Raw genomic sequence first — 20,878 nt, forward strand, 5'->3', positions numbered from 1 at the left:
AAAGTGCAGCTGGTTTGAGAGCCAAACATATTAAAGGGGATAAAGCCTGTTTCCTTTAGGGTTTTTATTTTTTTATTTATGTATTTTTTTAAAAGATTTATTTATTTTATTTATTTATTTATACAAGCACTGGGTACAGTCAGAAGCGCGGGAGGGTGAGAGAATTCACCAGAGCCAGAGCGGGGAGCAGAGCAGGCAGAAGGACCGAAGTACACTGCTGAGGGGAGCAGCGGGCGGCAGGAGAGGTCTGTGCGCCATGTGGGACCCTCCTCCGGTGGCCGGGGAGCAGCCGGGGATCGAACCGGCACTGCATAGGCTGTGGGCAGCTTCGCAACCCAGCGCTCAACCGCTTCGCCACCGGGGAGGCCCTCCTTAAGGGTTTTTAAAGCACATTTTTGGAGAAAAGGAAATACCAGCTCACAGAGAACACAATTCTGTAGCCTGTGGCAGGTGCTGGGGTAGAGGGCTGGCGATGGAGGGCAGTCCCTGAAAGGCAACCACTCATCTGAAATGTAGGCCTGCTCAGGGACCCTGTGGAGGTGCACCTTGGAGGGTAAAGAACATACCTGAAGGGAATCAGAAAAGGTGTTGCCTCTGGTGAGTGGGGTGGAGACTGGGGAGCAGGAGAGCTTTCTGGCATAATGTGATCTTGAAATGGGGGGACTGGGTTGACAGGTGTACCTGCTAGGATTTATGCATTTCATTACTTTAAATCTTATCCACCCTCCACCTGTATTAAAACAATCTTATCCACCTTTATTAAAACAAACTAGTTAATATGCATGTTGAAATGTTTGGCCTACAATTATATTTTGAAATGCATCAAAAAATACGATGGATAGAATGGACAGATTACATAAAGCTAACTAGAAATTACAGAATAGAGGACATACAATTATTTCCACTTGTTGATATTAAAATATCCATAATGGTGGGAATAGACACACGCGTGTTATTTTGGCAAATTCACTTCTAAAATCCAGAAACCATACCCTTCCCTCCATGCCCAGGGCATTTGTCAATTTCTAACTCTAGCGGGTATTATTCCTCTATATTTGCTTTTAAGTACAGAAGGCCTGGAGAATTTACTATTATTTAGACTGACTGAAGTTCCGAGGTTTTGCCTCTGGAGAGTTAAACGGGGTGCATCACAAGCAGGAATGAAGCTCAGAGTGGAACCCAACTGCCCAGGGGTCTGGCGGTGAAGCATCATTACAAGTCATGGATTTTCCCCAAAGCCAGACAGCCTAAATTTTCCTCAGGACCTTGACAGAAGTTTGGGGAGCTTAAATGCAGGTAAGAAGGACTGCATGAAGAAGGGAGGGCCACATCCCCAAAGCCTGCTCTGGAGCTACACCACCTGCTTCCCCAGGGACAGAGGCCCTTCCTCCGGAAACCCCACGTCCTCTGGATGATTTGTGTATCAGACCTTCTTGCCCCATTATCCTTGGAGAAACTCAAGCCAGGACAGGGAACCTGATCTGGACCCCAGCCTCAGAGAACAAAGGGAAGATACTGGTGGCATACCTCACTTTCCTTCAAGTGCTAACTTCCGAGAAAATGATGGATCCAGTCCTGCCATCACCCCCTCCTCAGGATGGGCTTCTTGGGTCTGCAGGGACAGGGCAAATGTACAGCGGTTTCCCAGAGAATCAGTTTTCCTTGAAGATTTGAGGAAAATTATTTGAAAAGACTTCTATGTTGACAGACATGCATTATGGAGTGGAAAATTCCTATGATCTTTCACTAAAATAGGAAATTGTGAAGAAATTTTGCCAAACCCTCATAAACTACACCCCTAGGCTCCGAGGGGTATGTTTCACTCTTCTGTTACTGATAAAATTTCACTGGGAAATGAGAAAAGCATTTTTGCTAGATGGGAGAAATAATACTATAGACAGGTTACTTATGGGAAAGGACAATGAAGGATTTCAAGATTTGCACTACACAATTTTCAATCTTTTCCCTCTGGAACAAGAAACAAAAACGTAATAAATACGTGTGCCTTCTGGGGGGATTCTAGAGTGCCGCTGGATGATGGGTCCTGCAGCCTCACAGTGGCAGGCACGTCCTGGGATCCCCTTATACAGTCCAAGGGGAAGCACAGGTTTGCCCAGGACGAGCTCACCCACAGAACCTTCTGGAGCTCCTGGGAAGGCAGCGGGGACGCGCAGAGCTAGCTTTTCAAACCAGAAACCTAGTCCTGGCTGTGACACCTAAAGTGAGTCATTTTTTAGATCCCAATTTCATTTCATATCCCCTCCCTTTCCTTTTCTCAGTTCAGTGTAGGAAAAAACTTTGAAAATACTGGGAAGGGAGGGAAATGATAAGGGGGTGGCTAGGAACTAGAGTCCCAGGAACCACAGAACCGAAGACAACCCAGGCTCAGCTCAGAGGGGTGGCCAGGAGCGCAATGAGGAGTAGGCCTCTCAGCCATGAATAGCCTGCCCTGGGGCTGGAGTGGCATCGGGGCTTCCGCCTTTAGACATGTGATTACACAGGAAGAGAGACATCTTTTGAACCCCGTGTTTAAGACACACAAGCAGGTAAACATTTTGGTTATTTTTAGTTAAAGACAGCTTTCCCCAAAGTTGACAAAGTGAACAGAAGGTCAGAGGGAGGCAGGGTGTGGGTTTCTCATAAGCTCTTGCTCCAAAATCTGGACACGAGGAAAGGGCCCTCCCAGGAGCTCCGGGGCGCCTGGCAGCAGAGGGAGAAGTCTGGTGGGGTGGGTGGAGCTACAGACCACCCTTGGTCACTGGATGGTTGAGTGGACTCTAAGGTATCCCAGCTGATGGACATGATTAACACTATCATTCTTGGGGGGGCATTAAATTAAGGAAAGACGCAGGCCGCCAACACAGTGGCTTATTCAGTTGGATTCTGAATCACAATCAGGAAATAGTCTTTATCTGCAAAAGAGAAAAATAAAAAATAAATCACAATGGGAGAAAAACTAGAAAAAAAATTAAGTCATTGATTCACCAATCATAAAATGGGGGGAGGGGTGATAAACAACATCAACGATCATTAGGTCACTTCCGTTGCTGGGGAAACGGAAGACGAACTCGTAAGTTTCCAGTGGTGCTTCTGCCTACACGTGTGGCTGCCGGACAGCGCGGTCCCCCACTACACTTTCTGCCAGGGCAGCGCGCCCTCCCTTTCAGTCTTCCCAGTACCACAGGGAGGCAGGATCCCACTCCTGCTTTTGGGTAGGGAAACTCAGGTTCACAGAGTTTAAGTGAACTGCCCACAGCAGCGGCTCTCAAATTAGAGGGATTGAATCACCTGGAGGACTGTTGCAAACAAACACTGGGGAGCCCCAACCCCAGTGCTCTGGGGTGGAAACTGAGAATTCATATTTTTAACAAGATTGCAGGTGATGCTGACGCTGCAATTTCTGGGAGAACAACTGCTAGTTTAAGGTGACTCTGAGCTAGTTAAGAGTCAAAGGTGTAATTCCAACCTCAACCCCCTTGGTCTTGGGTTAATGTCAATTCTATCAGAGGCTGAGCTGCTGGCCTTCGAGAACTTTCTAGATGAGAAAATTTACAAAGTACCAAGTCAAAGGCAGCAAAAGCTATCTGAATTCCAGCCTCTGCAGCGCCAGTTCGATACCCGGCTGCTCCCCGGCCACCGGAGGAGGGTCCCATATGGCGCGCAGACCTCTCCTGCCACCCGCTGCTCCCCTCAGCAGTATACTTCGTTCCTTCTGCCTGCTCTGCTCCCTGCTCTGGCTCTGGTGAATTCTCTCACCCTCCTGAGCTTCTGACTGTACCCAGTGCTTGTATAAATAAATAAATAAATCTTTAAAAAAAAAAAACAGGTGAGCAGGCTAGTGAGCTAAGTGTTTTGTTTTTTTTTTTTTTTTTCCTCTAACTTCTTGAGAAGCAATGGGTAGCCAAGTGAAAAGGGCGGCCAGAAGGGAGTATATCAGGAAGGTATGTGTGAGGCCTAGGGAAAGAAGCTGGAAGCTCTTGAGGCTCTGAGAGGCAGCAAGGTGGCTGGAGAAGCAGTGAGGGTGTCCAGAAGGAACACTCACTGGACTCAAGGCAACCCTGAAAAGTCGTACTTCCAGCCTAAGAGGTGTGCACCACATCTGAGAGCAAGCGAGAGCAAGACAGCATGCACACCCTCCCTACAGGCCTCTGTGTGTTGCCCAAGAGTATGGCCACTTCATTCTCCACTAACAAGGCTGAGGAGCTTCTGGGCTTGTGAGCCCCAAGGACACCCTCTACATTGGCAGTTGCCAACTTAGACTCAAGCACCAATCATACCCATGGATCTGGACCTTGAAGGAAAGTTGGAGATGGCTTTACGCAGAGCTGAGACATGGATGGCTGGCCAGTCGCTTTCCCACAGCTCTGCTGTTCCAGAGCAGAAACTCTTGGAAACTTAATGTTTTTTTTGTTTTTTTATTTTACAATTTAAAAGGACAGGTTTATTAGGAAAAGGAGAAAGATTAAAAAAAAAAAAAAGAAAGAAACACCTGCCTCGACACAGGTGGGCAGAGAGCTGCTGCTGCTGCTTTGCAAAGGGAATAAACAGAACAACTACACAGTCACAGAAAGGAGAGCTGCCAATTCTTGGAAACTTTTAAGCCAAGAGACACCATGCAGGAGAGAAGACTGCATGATTTGTCCTGGCCTCACACCGTGAGCTCCCAAGTAGGTCTAAGGCCTACGCTGACTTGGAGGGTCAGTACAGTGAGCATTCCCAGTCTACGTTTTACAGGATGGAGGTTTGTCCTTACCCAGTATGAAATCTTGGTAGGGATTTGAGTTCAAATCTGATTCCAAGCCTTTCTGCCTCACCCTGTGCCAACACACTCAACCAGATGGGATGTCTCAAAAACCCAGAGCAGTCCAGTCCCCTACTTAACACTTTAAAGGTATGGAAACAGAGGTACATGGGTTCTGTGACTTATTTAAGGTCACATTCGTAAGAAGTGAAGCTGGGAAACAGATTCTGTGCCTGATGTAATTTGCCATGACAGTATAGAGACTTAATCATCATTTGGCTTGTGATGTATCAAGCAGTGATGACACCACAAACAGTGTATGACGGCATGCTTTTGGAATCAATGTCTCTGAAGTTACCCTACATTCTTCTCTGTCACCACATCTGTAGGGAGGGTCTCAAGGGTACCTGTGATGGGCTTTATGGGTCTCTCCTTTAAATCTTTCACATCCTTTCAGGGAGCTAGACTGGGCTGAACAGTCTGGGAATAGAACTACCATCATTCTGCTGCTGGGAGTGGCTGGCACCCCTCTCCTCTCAAATCACCTCAGAATTCTGCAGCCAGCCTCTTGCCATCTGTCTTGCCAAGCCCAGGGGCATTCAGTATCCCCAGCCTCTCCATTGTCCTCTTTCATCCAGATATATGGCAATTTTATCACCTTCTGTCATAAAATACTGCTCACAGGGTCAAGTTCACATAGCTGGGTTTGATGTTTGAAGTCCCTTCTAAGGTAGACCAAACATCTCACCGCCCACTCCATTCTGCACATATTCTAATGCTGTAGATAAGCTGCATGCAGCCTGCCTGCATCATCACATACGCACTTAGCTCATGCTCACTCTACTATGTGACTCAGCCAAAAAGGAGAGAGGGAGAGAGAAGCAGCAATGCAAAAATGATCCTGGGGAACTCTTTCCAGAAAGTGTAAGTGAGGTGAAGCAGGCAGGACAGTCGCCTCCTGTGGTCTCAGTCCTTGTGGGGTCCTCCCAGGAAAAGCATTTCATCCCCCTGAGAATGATTCTAATACTTAAAGACAGGTACTGTTTGTACCAACAGCCCCCAGATGCAAGCTGGGCACTTCACATGAAACAAAAACAGGCATCCGCTCTAATGCTGGAGGAAGAGTAGGCTGCATAGGGCCCAGAGAGACAGGACTGCATGTTACAGGCGGGCAGTGAAACAGTTTTTCAAGGATAAAATGTCTTTCCAGTATTTCTGCTTCTGCTTTGATTGAGAAATACAAAATTTTTTTTTTTTTTTTTAAGATTTATTTATTTATTTATACAAGCACTGGGTACAGTCAGAAGCACGGGAGGGTTAGAGAATTCACCGAGCCAGAGCGGGGAGCAGAACAGGCAGAAGGACCGAAGTACACTGCTGAGGGGAGCAGCAGGCGGCAGGAGAGGTCTGCACGCCATGTGGGACCCTCCTCCGGTGGCCGGGGAGCAGCCGGGGATAAACCGGCGCTGCAGCGGCTGTGGGCAACTTCGCAACCGCGCCACCAGGGAGGCCCAACAAAATCTTTTTGACTTCACACATAGCCAGCTCGCTTACACTTTCCTGTGCTGTTAGGTTCAGCTCAAATGTCCCCTTTTCTAGAAAGCCTTTGCTGACTGCCCCAAGCACAATCACACCCTCTTCCATGTTCCCAATGCTTCTTGAATACTCCACTCCAGGGAGAGGGTTACGCACACCGTGTCATACTTTAAGTGGCTATCTTCCCCATGATTCCCCTCTGTTGCCTAGAATCTAGGGCAGGGCCAGGCAGTGAGGCAATCAACTCTGTATCTTCATCTCTTTAGGCCATTTTGTGGAACTTGTGAAAATAATAACGTGCTAAGTCTTCCTGATAGGCTAGAGTATGTGCTGTGAGGGTGTGCTCCTAAGTGGGGATATGGAAGGCCTCTTACCTGGTGCAACCATAATTTCATTTTTCTTGGAGCGAATTCGAAGGAAGGTGAGGTCATTCTGGGGATCAATTTCACGCACAGTGCCCCGGGCCTTCAAGATGAAGTTGTGCATAAGGTTGGCGTACTGTGTGGTAGTGGGATTATCCATGGTGCTCTTGATAGGAATGCCTGGGGGGAGAGCAGACAGAGACTGAACAGGATTGGAGCTCCTTCTTGCCTCCCAACTCCACACCCCTAATTCTAGAGCACTGGTCTGAGTTGATTGTGTGTGAGTTAAGGGTTGTAGTTAACGACGAACGCCACTATTTACTGAGGGCTTGCTATGTACTATGTTGAACACTTCAAGTACGCTGGCATTAGTTTACAGAACTATTCTGAAGGCAGTAACCATCTTCACGTGCAAACGAGTTAACAGAAACGTCAAGTGGTGAGCACAAAAAGATAAGCATTAGGGCGAGGATTCAAATGTAGGCCCGTTGGCTCCACTGCTGGGCTCTTTTCACAGGGCTGCGCTGTCTTGATTGATTTCCAGTAAGTAAAGGCAATTATCATTCACAACAATTACAATGTGAACAATGACAGCACTTGCAAATGTATAAATATTGACAAACAGGAAAAAGAAAAAAGATTAGCTTATAACAGGACATAACAAGTGTTTTCTTCCAGCTCCCACCACAGGAGGCTTAGGGCCCAATTATAAACACACTGTCTATAGTTAGGTGATCATGCCCCCAAAAGTGACGCCTGTTTCTGATTGCATGTACCTTTGTAAAAAGCATTGCTACTGCATTCAAAGAGCCTACTAAGTCACCATCCACAGAGTTAATCATTTTCCTATTATTGAGCACTTTGGCTGCATTTTTTACTTAGTTAACTGTGTACTGCACAGATGTGTTGTGAACAGTACTGCACATCAAGTCTTTTCTGTTTCCTTGTAATGAACTATTAAATGGACTCCCTCACTAGACAGTGTCATGGAGGTGAGGAATGGGGCTCAGCGTGACCCACCTCTGGCCACAACTGTGTCACCAGGTACCTGTGAATCACTGTGACTTGAAGGCAGAGGCTTTATCAATGAGGCCCCAAAAGCCCTCACTGACAGCACAAGGGACTTCTCACACTTTTGTGGCTGGATTTTGGGCCTAGGACACTGCGAATATGGCCCACAATTGATTAGTTTAGGGATCAACCAAAAGCAGTAACTCTCAGATCTACACAAGAAATTGGCTCAACCTTGTCTTCTTATGTCAAAGGAACACAAGTGTCGACAGAAGAGGACATGGTGCTATTGAAAAAGCTGAGTCTGAACAGCTGTTTTGAGTCAAGTCACTACAACCAGTTATAGTGGCCATTTGCCACTTCTTTAAGGGACAAGAAAATCAGGTTATAAAGGCTACTGTTGAATCCTAGAAGCCAACAATGTGCCTATTAGGGCCCCAGGAAGCCTTGCTGGATAGTGAAACCTTTGTGCAGATAGGGTGATAATTGAGTAGAAACTGAAATGTGATGACCCGGGCTTACACCCAGACTTTGCCCCATCATAGCTATGTGGCCCTTAGGTAAGTGATTTAACCTTATTAAGACTCCACTTCCTCACCTGTAAAATGCCTGTGCTTCACAATGCTGCTCTGAGGATTAAACATGGCTAAACTCATTTAAGAATGTTTATAGCAAGAGTACTCACGTAATATGTTGGTTATCAACATCACCTATAGAATAAATCCCATCCCCACCCCCAGTCCCATGTGGGCAGCAGCAAAGGATGGCAAGGGTAAAGGTACAAAGGTGACACAAAGGGTCAGTCTCAAGGCCTTACAAAGTCTGGGTGATTCAACCTCTTAACCTCTTTTTATATACTACAAGACCACCTCTATCAGGTCCCCTGTCTGGAACTTTCCTTCCTTTCCCTATTCACTCATGACTGTCACTAGTCCCTCAGGTTTCCATCTTCTAATGGCTCTAACCCTCCTCCCCTAGCTGTGGTGATTGTCCCCATGCTACCATGCCAGCACATCAGTGTTCTTTTGGAACAGTGACTTGAGATTGATATCACATCTTTATGAAAGTGATCATTGTGTTTGTCCCCCGCACAATGAAAGCTCCCTGAAGGCCAGGACCAGATCTGATATGCTCACAAGTGTCCTCACAAAAGACTACATTAAGCATTTATTACTGTTGATAAATGAGCAGCCACAAGATCTACTTTCAGTAGTTCAGACAAATATCATTAGTTTGATCACATTTCTACCAAATGAGAGTATATGTAAAAGAAACAAGAAACTAAGCACTTGCTGGTTCACTCTAAAAACAAAAGAGAACATGGAGGTGGCAGGGCAGGGACCCAAACTGGGGGGAATTTCAAATAAGGGCAACAGAATAATTCCAGATTCACAGTATGCCAGGGCTGGGGACACCTCGAAGATGGTCTAACAATTAGGCTACCTATTCTAAGCCTCTGCCCTCACAAATGGGGACTTTGCAGCCTACAGAAGTTGCTGGTCACCAGGGAGGCATGACTTCTACTCAGGACTCAGATCTGTGAGGCTATGCAGGTCCTCCCACCACACTCAGCCCATCAATCAACATGAAAAAAAATTAACAAAAATTAATGCATATTTATTAATGAACCAAATCTGTGTTAACATTGTTCGAGGTGCTGTGGGTACAGCAGTAAACATGCAAGATAAATCCCTGCCCTGAGAGGTTACACACTTGAGTCTTTTATTTTGCAGCAGAGGATGGCAGAGGGTCGAGAGGTACAAATGGAATGGAATGTTCCTTAAGTTCTTGGTAAAAGCTGCTTAAACTCATACTTTTATTATGAAACATCATTTGAATTTGGCCTAGGCAGAGCTATCAAAAGGCAGTGGAAAATTGCTGGTAAGTGATCAGGACAAGTGTTATGGGTTCAGGAGCAGGAGCTTCACTCTGGGCTGGGGTGGTCAGGGGTGTCATCCTGTAGGAAGAATGAGAGGGGCAGGAAAGCCCTAGAGGGGAAAATAGAAATTCCTAACACAATCATCTCCAATCATCCTTAATGGAAGTTTCCAGAGGGCTTAAAGCCCCCATGGAAAAATAAGTTCTGGACCTCCCTGGTGGCGCAGGGGTTAAAGACAGCACTATCAAGCTATTGCCAGCCACTGCAGCACAAGTTCGATCCCCAGCCAGCCAGAGAGCAACCCACATGGAGCAGTAGCCCTCTCCTGCCTCACCCACTGCTCCCCTCAGCAGTGTGTTTCAGTAGATCTGCCTGTTCTGTTCCCCACTCTCTCTGGTGAGTCCTCTCATCCCTCGTAACTCTGGCTTATACCCCAGTTCTTGTATGCATAAATAAATAAATCTTTAAAAAGAAAAAAGAAAAATACGCTCTGATCATCCCCATCCACAGCTGGGGGCCTTGGGCAGGTCACCTCACCTTTCTCAGTTTGGGTTTCTCATCTGAAAATGGTCAAACACCCCAGCCTTAATAGGGTTACTGTGTGAAATGTAGATGAGAGACTGAAGTGGGAGCTCTGTGATTGGGGCACAAATTAAGGAAACATACACACACACACACACACACACACACACACACACACACACACTCTAATCGTAACATTTAGATGCCATTTACCATGTATCAGGCACTGTTCTAAAAAATTCCCTTAGAAAAAGGTGTATAATTATCCATATTTTAAGGATGAGGAAATCAGAACAGAGAGGTTAAATGACTTGTCCAAGATCACAAAGTTGACAAATAAGTAGAGTCAGGACTCAACCTGTCAGTCTGGTTCTATATTCCACATTCTTAGCCACTGTGCAGTATTACCAAACTGGTATACAAAAAACAAGTGCTCATTTGTATCTAAGAGGTAAGTAATTGGGGCTCTATTTTCTCAATGGAAACGCTCCATTTTAGGAGTTTTAAAGCAAGAATGAAGGCTTGTGATTTGCGAATTTCGGCAGAAGCCTAGGGGACCCACCAGGAGAGTCTGTGCTTGGGGCTTAGCCTTACAGACCTCGGCTAAAAAGTGCCCCGATTCCGAAGACAGTCTCTCTTTGTGTGGCATACAGTCTTTTGGGTCTAGGAACAAAAAGCACCTACCAGAGATTACCTGGATTAACCACACTACCTGGGTTACTGAGGTCCTAGAGGGTAAGGGGCCTGACCTAGGTCATCCAGTTAATCAGTGGCAAATCTGAACTGGGACTTGCTCCTGACTCCTAGTGTCCTGAGTATTCCCAACCTGCAGTCTCCTTTGAAAACAATTACCACAAGGTTTCATTAGAGTTTGATAAAGCTGGGGAGCAAGGTCTGCCTAGCTCTGAGCTGGCCTGTCTGATGGCTTAGAAAACAACATTCTAACTGAGGATATGCCACCTCTACTTTGTCACCCTCAAGAATTCTGCCTTTCCAAAACAAGGCTTCTAATGACAATGCATATACACTAGGGTGCACAGAAGTCTTGAACAAATCAGACAGACTGAGGAGAGGAAAAGTAGAGAACTGGCAGAATCAAGCTGGATGATCCTGGGCACGGCCTTGGCTAGACCAGCACCCACTCTCTCTGGTCCTTCATAGCACAGAGTAGGGGAAAGTGCACAAGTGGACTCAGACAGACTTGGAATAAATCTTGGCTCTGTAACAGCAGGTTTTTGATTTCTGGATTCAGTTTTCACCACTGCAAAGTGGAGACAACAGGGCTGCTTTACGGATCAAACACAATGATATGCTTATAAAGCATAAGCCTTGTGCCCTGGCACAGGATGTACATATGAGAAATGTCAGTTCCCCCTTCTACCATATCTAGAGCAGCTTGGAAAATTTAGTATCTGTAGTTTTTAAAGTTGTTAAAGTAATTTCTTTCCCTCCAAAAGAGGAGGGAAAAGCTAAAAGCACAAAACAGTTCAGTATTACTTAGCAAAAAAGTACAAACACCTTAGAGTATGGTTAATAAACATTGTAGTGGCAGTTTAAAAAATTTGCTTATGTAAATCATGGAGCAATATAAAAAAGCAATTGAATGAACACATGCAAAAGAATAACAACTATAATTATGACCAAGAGAAAATATGCCTGGACAAGTGCTGAAAAGGAATGGAATATTGAAAAACAAGCTTGTTAGGGCAGTGGGACTAACTCCATAGTAGTGCTACAACACTGGAGGCTGCCAAAACAAGCTGAAATTAGATCATGTATATGAAGGCACTCAGTAAACACCAAATGGTATGCTGTGTTTAGGCTGTCTTCTGGGGTCTTCTTGTGTACAGGTCAAGGCCGAGGGAGGGAGTACCTTCTGTGTTCACCACGATGATGCCCTGCACCCCCTTCTGGCTCTGAAGTCGTTTCAGTGTCTCCTCCACCTCTGCCTGCCAGAGAGAAGAAGACGAAGGTTAAGGAGGGACCAGGTAGGTTGTATTAACTCCTCCATACCCCTGGCAGATGACAGCAAACAGGTAACACCCAGGCACTTGGCACCTCCTCAAAGCTCCCCAGGCCTGTTTGGTATGGTCCTTAAGCCATCGGCAGCACCTGAATCATCTGCTTACACTTCCAGCACGGGGCTGCTCCTGGCCCTTTGCCCATTAGGCACTAGTGCTGCCCTACCCCCAACCCCCAGCTCTAGGTAGCAGAGTATAAATACAATTCCCAGGATAGCCACATCTATGACTCATATTTGGTATAGCTGGGGTATAGGACTTAGATGTTTTGAAAAACCCAACACTGATGTCTAACAGGAAGGAGAGACACATTATCGTTGTGGCCTAAAGAGCACAACTAAAAACATTCCAAAGGAAGCAAAATGACCCTATGAGGATAGACTCAGTGACTTAATACGATGGCATCTTAGACAATGTGACACCTGGCACACCGTCATGGGAAATGTGCCTGGGAAGGATTCATTAATGCTGAGTGTCCAGAAATTAGTTAGAGTGTGTGGGTTACTCTGGCACACAGGATTTGTAAACAGAGGGACAATAAGACACTGGGTCCTCACCCCGCCATGCAAGGTCTTCTTTTTCGCTCCCACCTCTTTGCCCCTTCCCTCCACTCTCCATTTACAGGACCAAACCTCCTGATCACATCTTTTACACCAACAAGGCCTCTTCTCTACTGAAATCCAACAAACTTTTTCAGACCATGCAAGACATCACCTTCTCATAAAGTATTTACCAGTCTCCATGTAGTGAAGTCTTGCCTCCCTCTGACATGCCAAACTCCTGACTGTCTCTCCTTGGGGAGTACATTACATACTATTTTACTTTGTCTCTACAATGGGCTGCAGAGTAGGGACTCAGTAAGCAGCTTCTTAACTGAACAAGGTCTACCTCTTCCTATGAATGAAAAGTGGCCTCCAAGTGGGCCTGCTCTTAGGAGGCATCTTCCAGACTGGTCCAGAATCCAGTCAGAAGCAACTCCAAATCTGAGAGTCCGATTGTGCTGGAAACAGGATCCATTCACCAAAAATGAGTGATTCCTTACCCCAGGGGCTAATGAGTTGGGGGAGAGGTGGACATCCCTAACACTGGATAGAGATAGCACAATGAATTATTATTTTTCTAGTAGGCACAAGGCTGATAATCCAGTCACCATCAAACCATTCCCCCGTGATATAAGAATACTCCCAACTGCTGCAGAAAAGGACAAACAAGTCCTCCGGCAAAAAAGCACACAGCCTGATACTTCTAAAGTCTGGAGCCTGGGTAAAAGGACAATGCTAGGTCAGTGGATGTAGGTACTAGACAGTGGGTCATGCATGTAGGAAATCATAATTCTGCAACAGACTTATTAATTCCTATTGAGTTCTTACTATGTGCTACTCTGGAGAGGCGGGGAAAGCACAAAAATGGTCAATACTACACAGTACAGTATGACCTAGTAACCTGTCTGGAAATTTATCCGCAGGAAATAATTCCAAAGATAGAAAAGAACACAGCAAGATGTTTGTTTAGTAAATCCTACAACAGCAAAAAGCAGAAAGAGTCCAAAATTGCCCAACAAGGGAGAAGTAAATTATGAAATGTCTGCTCACAGACATATTACATATTAACAATGGTGAACAGAATATACAACTGCAAAAGGTTTAAGATATAATGTTAAGTGAAAACAGTTAAAAAGAAAAAATAAAGTAGTGACTACAACTATATGAAAACAAGAAGAGGGATTAAAATAAAAGCTCCCTTAAAAGCAGAAAATTATAGGTAAAGTTTTATTCTTTTTAAAGCCCTTTTTAATTCTTTTAAAAATATCTTTAACCCTTCTCTGTGTATCTAAGGGAATCTCTGAGATGAGGGCCATATGGCTCTGACAAGCTCAACATTTTAAGAACAAGATTATAAATTTGTCAATTGTTTGAACAATTTTAAGAACAAACAATGATAAGAACAAGATGATAAGAACAATTTGTCATTTGGATGGCAAATTAGGAAGTTCAATTCATCTGCAAATCACCCTGGGGAAGAGGAATAAAAGCTAAAACCAAACATATCAGAATACGAGGTCCAAAATATTCCCCATGGGTTAGAAGGTGGGGCTGAAAACTACGTGGGCACCTTCCATATGCAAGACATTGTTTTAGGCCTGGGGATGCTGTAGGGAACAAAATACAACAAATATCTCTGCTTAATGAAATGACACTTGGCTGGGAAGGAGTAGACATTAAAAAAGAGTAAGTAAAACCTAACTACCAGCCACAGCAGGGAAGGTGAGCTAGAATACAGGAGCTACTGGCAACTTTAAATAAGGTGGTCATACATGGCATCACTAAGATGAGAGCAGAAGGAAATGAGGGAGCTAATCATGCAGCTCTCTAGGGAAGAACATTCCAGACTGCACCAAAACAAAACAAAACAAAACAAAACAAACCCGAGTCCTGAGATGGGAAAGCAGAGTTTCCAGGAAAAACAAAGGAGCCAGTATGGCTGCAGGGCTGCAGGGGGAAGGTTTAGAGCAGCAAAATGAGAGGTAGCAAGGATTAGGGGCGATTTCAGCAGGCCCGGTAGAAGACCACAATAATGACTTTTTTAATGGGGACAACCTGGGGGAGCCAGTAGCAGGTTCTGAAGTAAGGAGTCACATGATTTAATGTTTCAAAAGGATGACAGCTATGGAGAGACTGGGCTGCAAAGTGCAACACAGCCTACTGTGAGCCAGGGGTGTTGGCATGCTCTGCTCCTCTGAAAAAAGCAACCTCCTCTCCCTCCCTATTTGATGTAACTAACTCCCAACCCTTTGGACTCAGCTCATGAGCCTTTTATGGGAGAGCTTCTCTGATAACTGCCCCTCATCTGGGTACCCTGGGGACCCCGCTTTCATAGCATGTATCACAATGGGGGTAACTGCTTCACTTCTGTTTCCTCCTCCAGACCCAAAGCACACTGAAACCAGGGTCCTAGATTTCATAGTCCTAGTAACCAGAACACCATAGGTTCAATGAACTTAAGGAACAAATAAAAGACATTTCTGCAATGGTGTTTCACAAAATCAACCTTTTTAAGTACAGGAGAGGGAGACATGGCCTTACAGTACCCAGAGTGAAAAAAAGGGTTAAGGTTTAGCTGATGCTAAGTTTGATGAGAAACAAGTCTGCTTCTTTGCTTAATAAGTAAGGGGCGCCATGGCACTACATTCAACTAGGGGCTGGCAAGTTATGTTTGTCAGAAAAATCTTGCTTGCAATTAACCATTTAGGGAATGATCCCTGAACCTTTGGGGCACATATTCACGATTTGCCTTTTGGAGTGATTTAGTAGAAAGGTTTATTACAATCCTCAAGATTTTTTGAAGGGATTCTTTTGCCTAGTGTGGGAATGGATTCAAAGTGGAAAGTCTGGAGGTGAGGAGACAAGCTGAAAGGCAATTTTAGCAGTCAAATTCAAAGATAAGGATCTGAACTGGGGTAACTTTTTGTGAATGAGGGAGAGGAATGATTTTCCAGATTTTGATGTTGAATTCCATGGCTAAAATTAGGAGAAACAATTCGGAAGATGGGGAATAAAGTTTGAATGTGTTCGTTTGAGAAACCTGTGACATCTCCGCTTAGCTGCTGGAAGAGGAGGTTGCATGCCACTGTGACTGAGAAATTCTTCAAAGTCATGCTGCTTGGGTTAAGAATTCCAATTTCACTGCTTATTAGTTGTATAATCTGAATAACTGAAGGTGAGCTATCAGAACACTCTGCACAGATACAAAAGTGTTCTCTACCTTTTAACAAAGAGACTGGCTTCCACAGAGGTATGAGTTGAATTTAGTTTTCTTCAGAAGAACTTCATAATATACTAGAACGGGAAGTTTTTTATGGAGTAAAGCGCCATGTTCAAGCTTGAAGACCAGAAGTTTTGCAAGGGGAGCAAAAATCTGATGAAGAGAAAGATTTTTGAGACTTACAGCTTATTAAAAAACAAAACAGAAAAAAAAAAAGAAACATACACTTACCAAGAAAGTAAAAACAGACAAGTACACACAGTTCTACTTAGGACAGGTCAGACATTGGGATGAATGTTTTCAGATACAACTCCCATCTGAACCTTCCATGGGTGGTATAATCCCCAAAGAAAACTGACCTTCAGAAAGGAAAAATTTTGGGGCCTCCCTGGTGGCACAAGGGGTTAAGTGTCAGCACTTTCAACTATGTGCAGCCACTGCAGCAAGAGTTTGCTAACCCACATGGCGCAGCAGACCTCTCCTATCTCACCTGCTGCTCCCCTCAGCAGTGTATATCAGTCAACCCGCCTGTTCTGTTCCCCAGTCTCTGGTGAATCCTCTCACACACACCCCTCCCAACTCTGGCCTGTACCCCAGTTCTATGCATAAATAAATAAATCTTAAAAAAAAAAAAAGTAAAAGTTTTGCCCAAGGTCACATAGCAGTCAAGAGAACTGACTATACCAGTGACCACAACTGCCAAGGTCCTTGCCTTTAGGGAGCTCATATTCTGGTAGAAGAGACCTTCAAAAAACAAGTGATCAAAGAGTCTTTCAGGGCACAGACAGGGCTGGGGGACAAGGAGAGGCTATTCTGGCTAGCAGGAACACCTGAGGATGATGTAAACTTCAAGCCAAGAACTAAATGATAGAAAAGCAAAGCACTCCAGGCAACAGAGTGAATGCAAAGGCAGTGAAGTGGCAAAAGTTTGGCATGTTCAAGAAACCAAAAGATGACCCTTATTTCCAAGTTTTTTGTTTCTTTGTTATTCTGATAGGCAAAGATCAAATAATAGAAAGTCAACTTTTCCTTAATTTTTGAGCATTATCAGTGAAGTTGAAATCTACCTTACTGACCACACTCTCCTTTTTTTGAGTCTTTTGGTTTTTCTGTATTATTGACTTTTCTAAAAATCTTGTATGTTAGAAATATTACTTTTGTCATATAAATTGAACTCCTACTTCCCTCATTTAGTCTTATGTTTTTTCGATAATCAGAAACTTAAAATTTTAATGTAGTCAAATTTAATAAAAATTTTCCTGGCAGGCTAGAGAATAGTTTACCTAACCAACAGAGGGCTGGAGGGGTGGATAGGTCTGGGTAAATGGGATAGCCATGAGGACTAGAGGGGTCTCCAGGAAAGTACAGGGACCAGCAGTTACCTATCTGGGTATAGGACAACTTAAAAATAAACCTCAAGTTCATCCCTGAAGGAGCCAAGGAAGAAAACAAAAGTTGCCCCCAAAATTCTAAGAAGCAATGGGGATATTTGCAGATGGGAAAGGTGTGTACTCAGGCATCGAAGTCATGTCAGTTCTGCCTCAAGGCTTGTCATTCCTACAGCACTAAGAAGAGCTACCAGAAATACCTGAGTGGTCATGCAACTCCTCAGGGTCAGCTCACATCTCCAACGTCCTCTCTGGTTCCTAGAGAGCCCAACTGGCATCTGCAGCATCCTGGGTCTTTAGGACTATAAACATGGGTGTCTACATCAGAGAAGGGACAAAGCTTCTGGGTTCTCTAATTCCCAGATGGGTGTTGACAAATGGGAACATAAATTAACAGTACAGCTCCAGGATTATTTCTCGGTTTAGTATAGAAGGGATAACCTTCTGAAGCAAATGATTTACAAAGGAACTATGACCAATATGACTACTGAGCTGAAAATTTCAATTTCTATAAAGCAAAAATTAATCAAATAGGATTTTAAAAAATCCCTGCATTGAATGACATACAAAGACATCACAAAAAATGATTAAAATAACAAATCTCCAAAACTTTAAGTGGGCAGAGATGACAACAGTAGAAAACACACTGCAGAGAATTTACACAAAAAAATGTTCTCTGGGGCCTCCCCGGTGGCGCAGCGGTTGAGTGCTGAATTGCAGGCTGCCCGCAGCCTCTGCTGCGCCGGTTGGATCCCCGGCTGCTCCCCAGCCACCAGAGGAGGGTCTCCCCTCAGCAGTGTACTTCGGTCCTTCTGCCTGCTCTGCTCCCCGCTCTGGCTCTGGTGAATTCTCTCACCCTCCCGCGCTTCTACTGTACCCAGTGCTTGTATAAATAAATAAAGTCTTTAAAAAAAAAAAAGTTCTCTGTTCTCTGTAAATGAAAAAATTAATAGCTATAGCAAAGCTGAGGTATCTTGTTAAATGCTGGCAACATTATGGCAAAACTGGTACCACAGCATTACAACCTATGGAAAGCAACAGGACAACCCAATTCCAAAAACCATAAAACTGTTGGTTCCTTTGCCTCAGAAATTCTTTTCCTGAACATTTCTTCTAAGGAAATCCAATTAATTTATTTTTTTAAAAAGATTTATTTATTTATGCATACAGGAGCTGGGGTACAGGCCAGAGGTGTGTGTGGGGGGGGTGAGAGGATTCACCAGAGACAGAGTGGGGAGCAGAACAGGCAGATTGACTGAAGTACACTGCTGAGGGGAGCCGCAGGCGAGTCAGGAGAGGTCTGCTGCCCGATGTGGGTTACTCCCTGGCAGGCCACGGATTGAACTCGCGTGCAAAAGCTGCAGTTACCTTTATAGGTTGCGTCTTAACCCCTTGTGCCACCAGGGAGGCCCAAATCTAATCAATTTAAATAAATCACACACTCAGAGGCATTTATCATAGTGTTATCTCTACTGATGAAGAACCAGAAGCAACTCAAACGTACACCAAAGGAATGGTTTGGCAAATTTATGGTACAACTATTTCACTATATGTCACTAAAAGTAATTCATTCCAAAATGATGTAGCAACAAAAGTAAATGTTTTGGACACCAAAACAAACAAAAAAGGAAATACCAGCATGTACATCTTGAAAAATAAGCACATGTGAACAAAGAGGAAAGAGAACACACATGGAAACAGTCGTGGGGAAGCAACTCCAGGTGAGACTTATGGATGATTTACACTCTATCACTTTAAAAGGCAATTTGGTAATTTTTACCAAAATGTAAAAAATCCATGCCAGAACTACTTCTTCTAATAATCTGTCCTACATAAACACTATATGAACACACACACAGGCGAGAATGGTTATCTGGAGTAAAAAATGAAAAACTGCCTTATATATGTATGTGCATGTAGTACTGTGACAGAGTACTATAAAACCCTCAAAAAAAAAAAAAGATTTGAATACTGACATGAAAAAAGTTTGATATTTTTGAGAACAGAGTAAATTGCAAAATGAAATACTTATAAACACAGCTGAAAGTGAACTTTGCATGTTTAAACATGTAAGCACTAGTTTCATGTAATATATAGCTTATATATAGTTGTGCTTACACAAAAATAAATCTGGAAGGAGACACTCAACTGCCAACATCGCTACCGGGGGAAGAGAGGTGGGAACTGCATGCAATTTCTAAGTTACATACTTCCCATGAATTTGTTAAAATGTACATCTAAATATATACTGCTTTTATGAGAACATAAACACACAATAACATGGTACAGGTTGCAGCATGCCACTACTTGTATAAAGAAAAAAGAGGTGATACTCATGCTTGTATTAACACACAAGAAATTAATAATGGTTGTTACAAAAAGAGATTGAGGCTGGGGTCAGGGTTTGGTGGGAGATTTTTTTTACTTAGATCATTTCATAACTTTTGTTTACTGTGTACAAGTATTATCTTAAGAAAATTTTTATAGTTTAAAAAGTGATGTGAAAGGTGAAGTTATATTATCTGCAGCATTATTACATGTTTTTAGTGACGTGAAGATATTATTCTATGGTGTAATAATACGCTGAAAAAGCAAGGGCCAAAACTGTATATTGAGCAGGAGCTGACTATATAAAGCAAAATAATGACGAGAAAACGATTAGAATATGCCTAATTAAAACTAAAACTGGCTGTCTCGAGGTGAGGACAGTTTCTTTTTTACCTTTCAACTTTTCTAGGCTTTAACATTTTAATTTTTGAAAAGGGAATAATATTCACACGACTTAAATTGAAGATCTTTCCCAATTTTATTTTTTTTTTAAACAAATTGGGAGAATTAAAAGCTTGAGAAAACCAACCTGCAAAGGCGCAGGGAACCCCAGCGGGGAAGGCAGGAGGCTCTGGGGTGGCGAGGGGGTGCCCCCCCGCCTGACTCAGGCGCCGAGTGCCAGCCGCTCGCGGCCACGGCGGGGACCCTGAGGCGGCAGCAAGCTTCGAGGGATCAAATCCACCTCCGCCATTTCCCGGGCCAGGCGCTCAGCCCCACCCGGCTTTACTTTCCGAGCACATACAACGGGGCCGAGGCAGGATGGGCCGCACGGGCTGTGGTGAGGCGACGCCAGGGCAGGAGGCGCTGGGCAGTGCCCGGCACGGGGTAAATCGTCATCGCGGCTCCCGAGCAACACGGCCCTGGACGCCGGGACGCAGGCCCCGGACGCCGACCTCCCCGCCGCCGGGACGCCCCGGCCTGAGGCCGACGCCGCTTCCGGTCCAGGGGCAGCGGGACCCGGCGGTTCCGCCTCAGGTCCCGTTGGGTCCGGGTCCCGGGAACCGCACCCTCCAGTCCTCTCGGGCCTGGCCCCGCCCAGCCCCGCAAATTCCCACCCCAACGCAGAGACGCCCCTGGAGAGGGTAAGACCAAGCGCAGGGTGCTGGGCGGCCACGCTCGGCCGCCCCCGACTGACCGCTCACAGCTCGGGGCGGACACTCACCATCTTGGACCGGACAGACACCTCCGCGTCGCCACCGCTCGGCCCAGGCAGGCTACTTTTCCGCGCCTGCGCACAGGAGTCTGTCAAAACGGACAGCGCCCGTAGCCTATCAGGAGCCGGCGTGCGCCGTGCGGGCAGGCGGGGCTTGGCTCCCCCGGGGCTCGGG

General features: G+C 44.9%; 1 protein-coding gene across 1 annotated transcript; it reads right to left on the minus strand.

The window, feature by feature from the left end:
- Window positions 1–273: 273 nt before the first annotated feature.
- On the minus strand, window positions 274–20,804 carry DYNLRB1 (dynein light chain roadblock-type 1). Its single transcript, XM_037496620.2, has 4 exons — window positions 20,713–20,804; window positions 11,925–12,000; window positions 6,652–6,819; window positions 274–2,912 (listed from the first exon to the last, which is right to left on the minus strand). The coding sequence occupies exons 1-4, from the start codon at window positions 20,713–20,715 to the stop codon at window positions 2,869–2,871; spliced, it is 291 nt and encodes a 96-aa protein (XP_037352517.1). The 5' UTR covers window positions 20,716–20,804; the 3' UTR covers window positions 274–2,868.
- Between the last annotated feature and the right edge of the window lie 74 nt (window positions 20,805–20,878).

Source organism: Talpa occidentalis, unplaced genomic scaffold, assembly GCF_014898055.3.
Source record: "Talpa occidentalis isolate TD23 unplaced genomic scaffold, MPIMG_talOcc4v2.1 talOcc4.10, whole genome shotgun sequence".
NCBI lineage: Eukaryota > Metazoa > Chordata > Mammalia > Eulipotyphla > Talpidae > Talpa > Talpa occidentalis.

Bases quoted from the DNA above. Each gene is read 5' to 3' on its own strand.
- DYNLRB1 (XM_037496620.2), bottom strand. The intron at 6,820-11,924 runs GTACTCCCTCCC...CTCTCCCCCCAG, and splicing joins CATCGTGGTGAACACAGAAG to GCATTCCTATCAAGAGCACC. The intron at 2,913-6,651 runs GTAAGAGGCCTT...TCTCTTTTGCAG, and splicing joins TGAAATTATGGTTGCACCAG to ATAAAGACTATTTCCTGATT.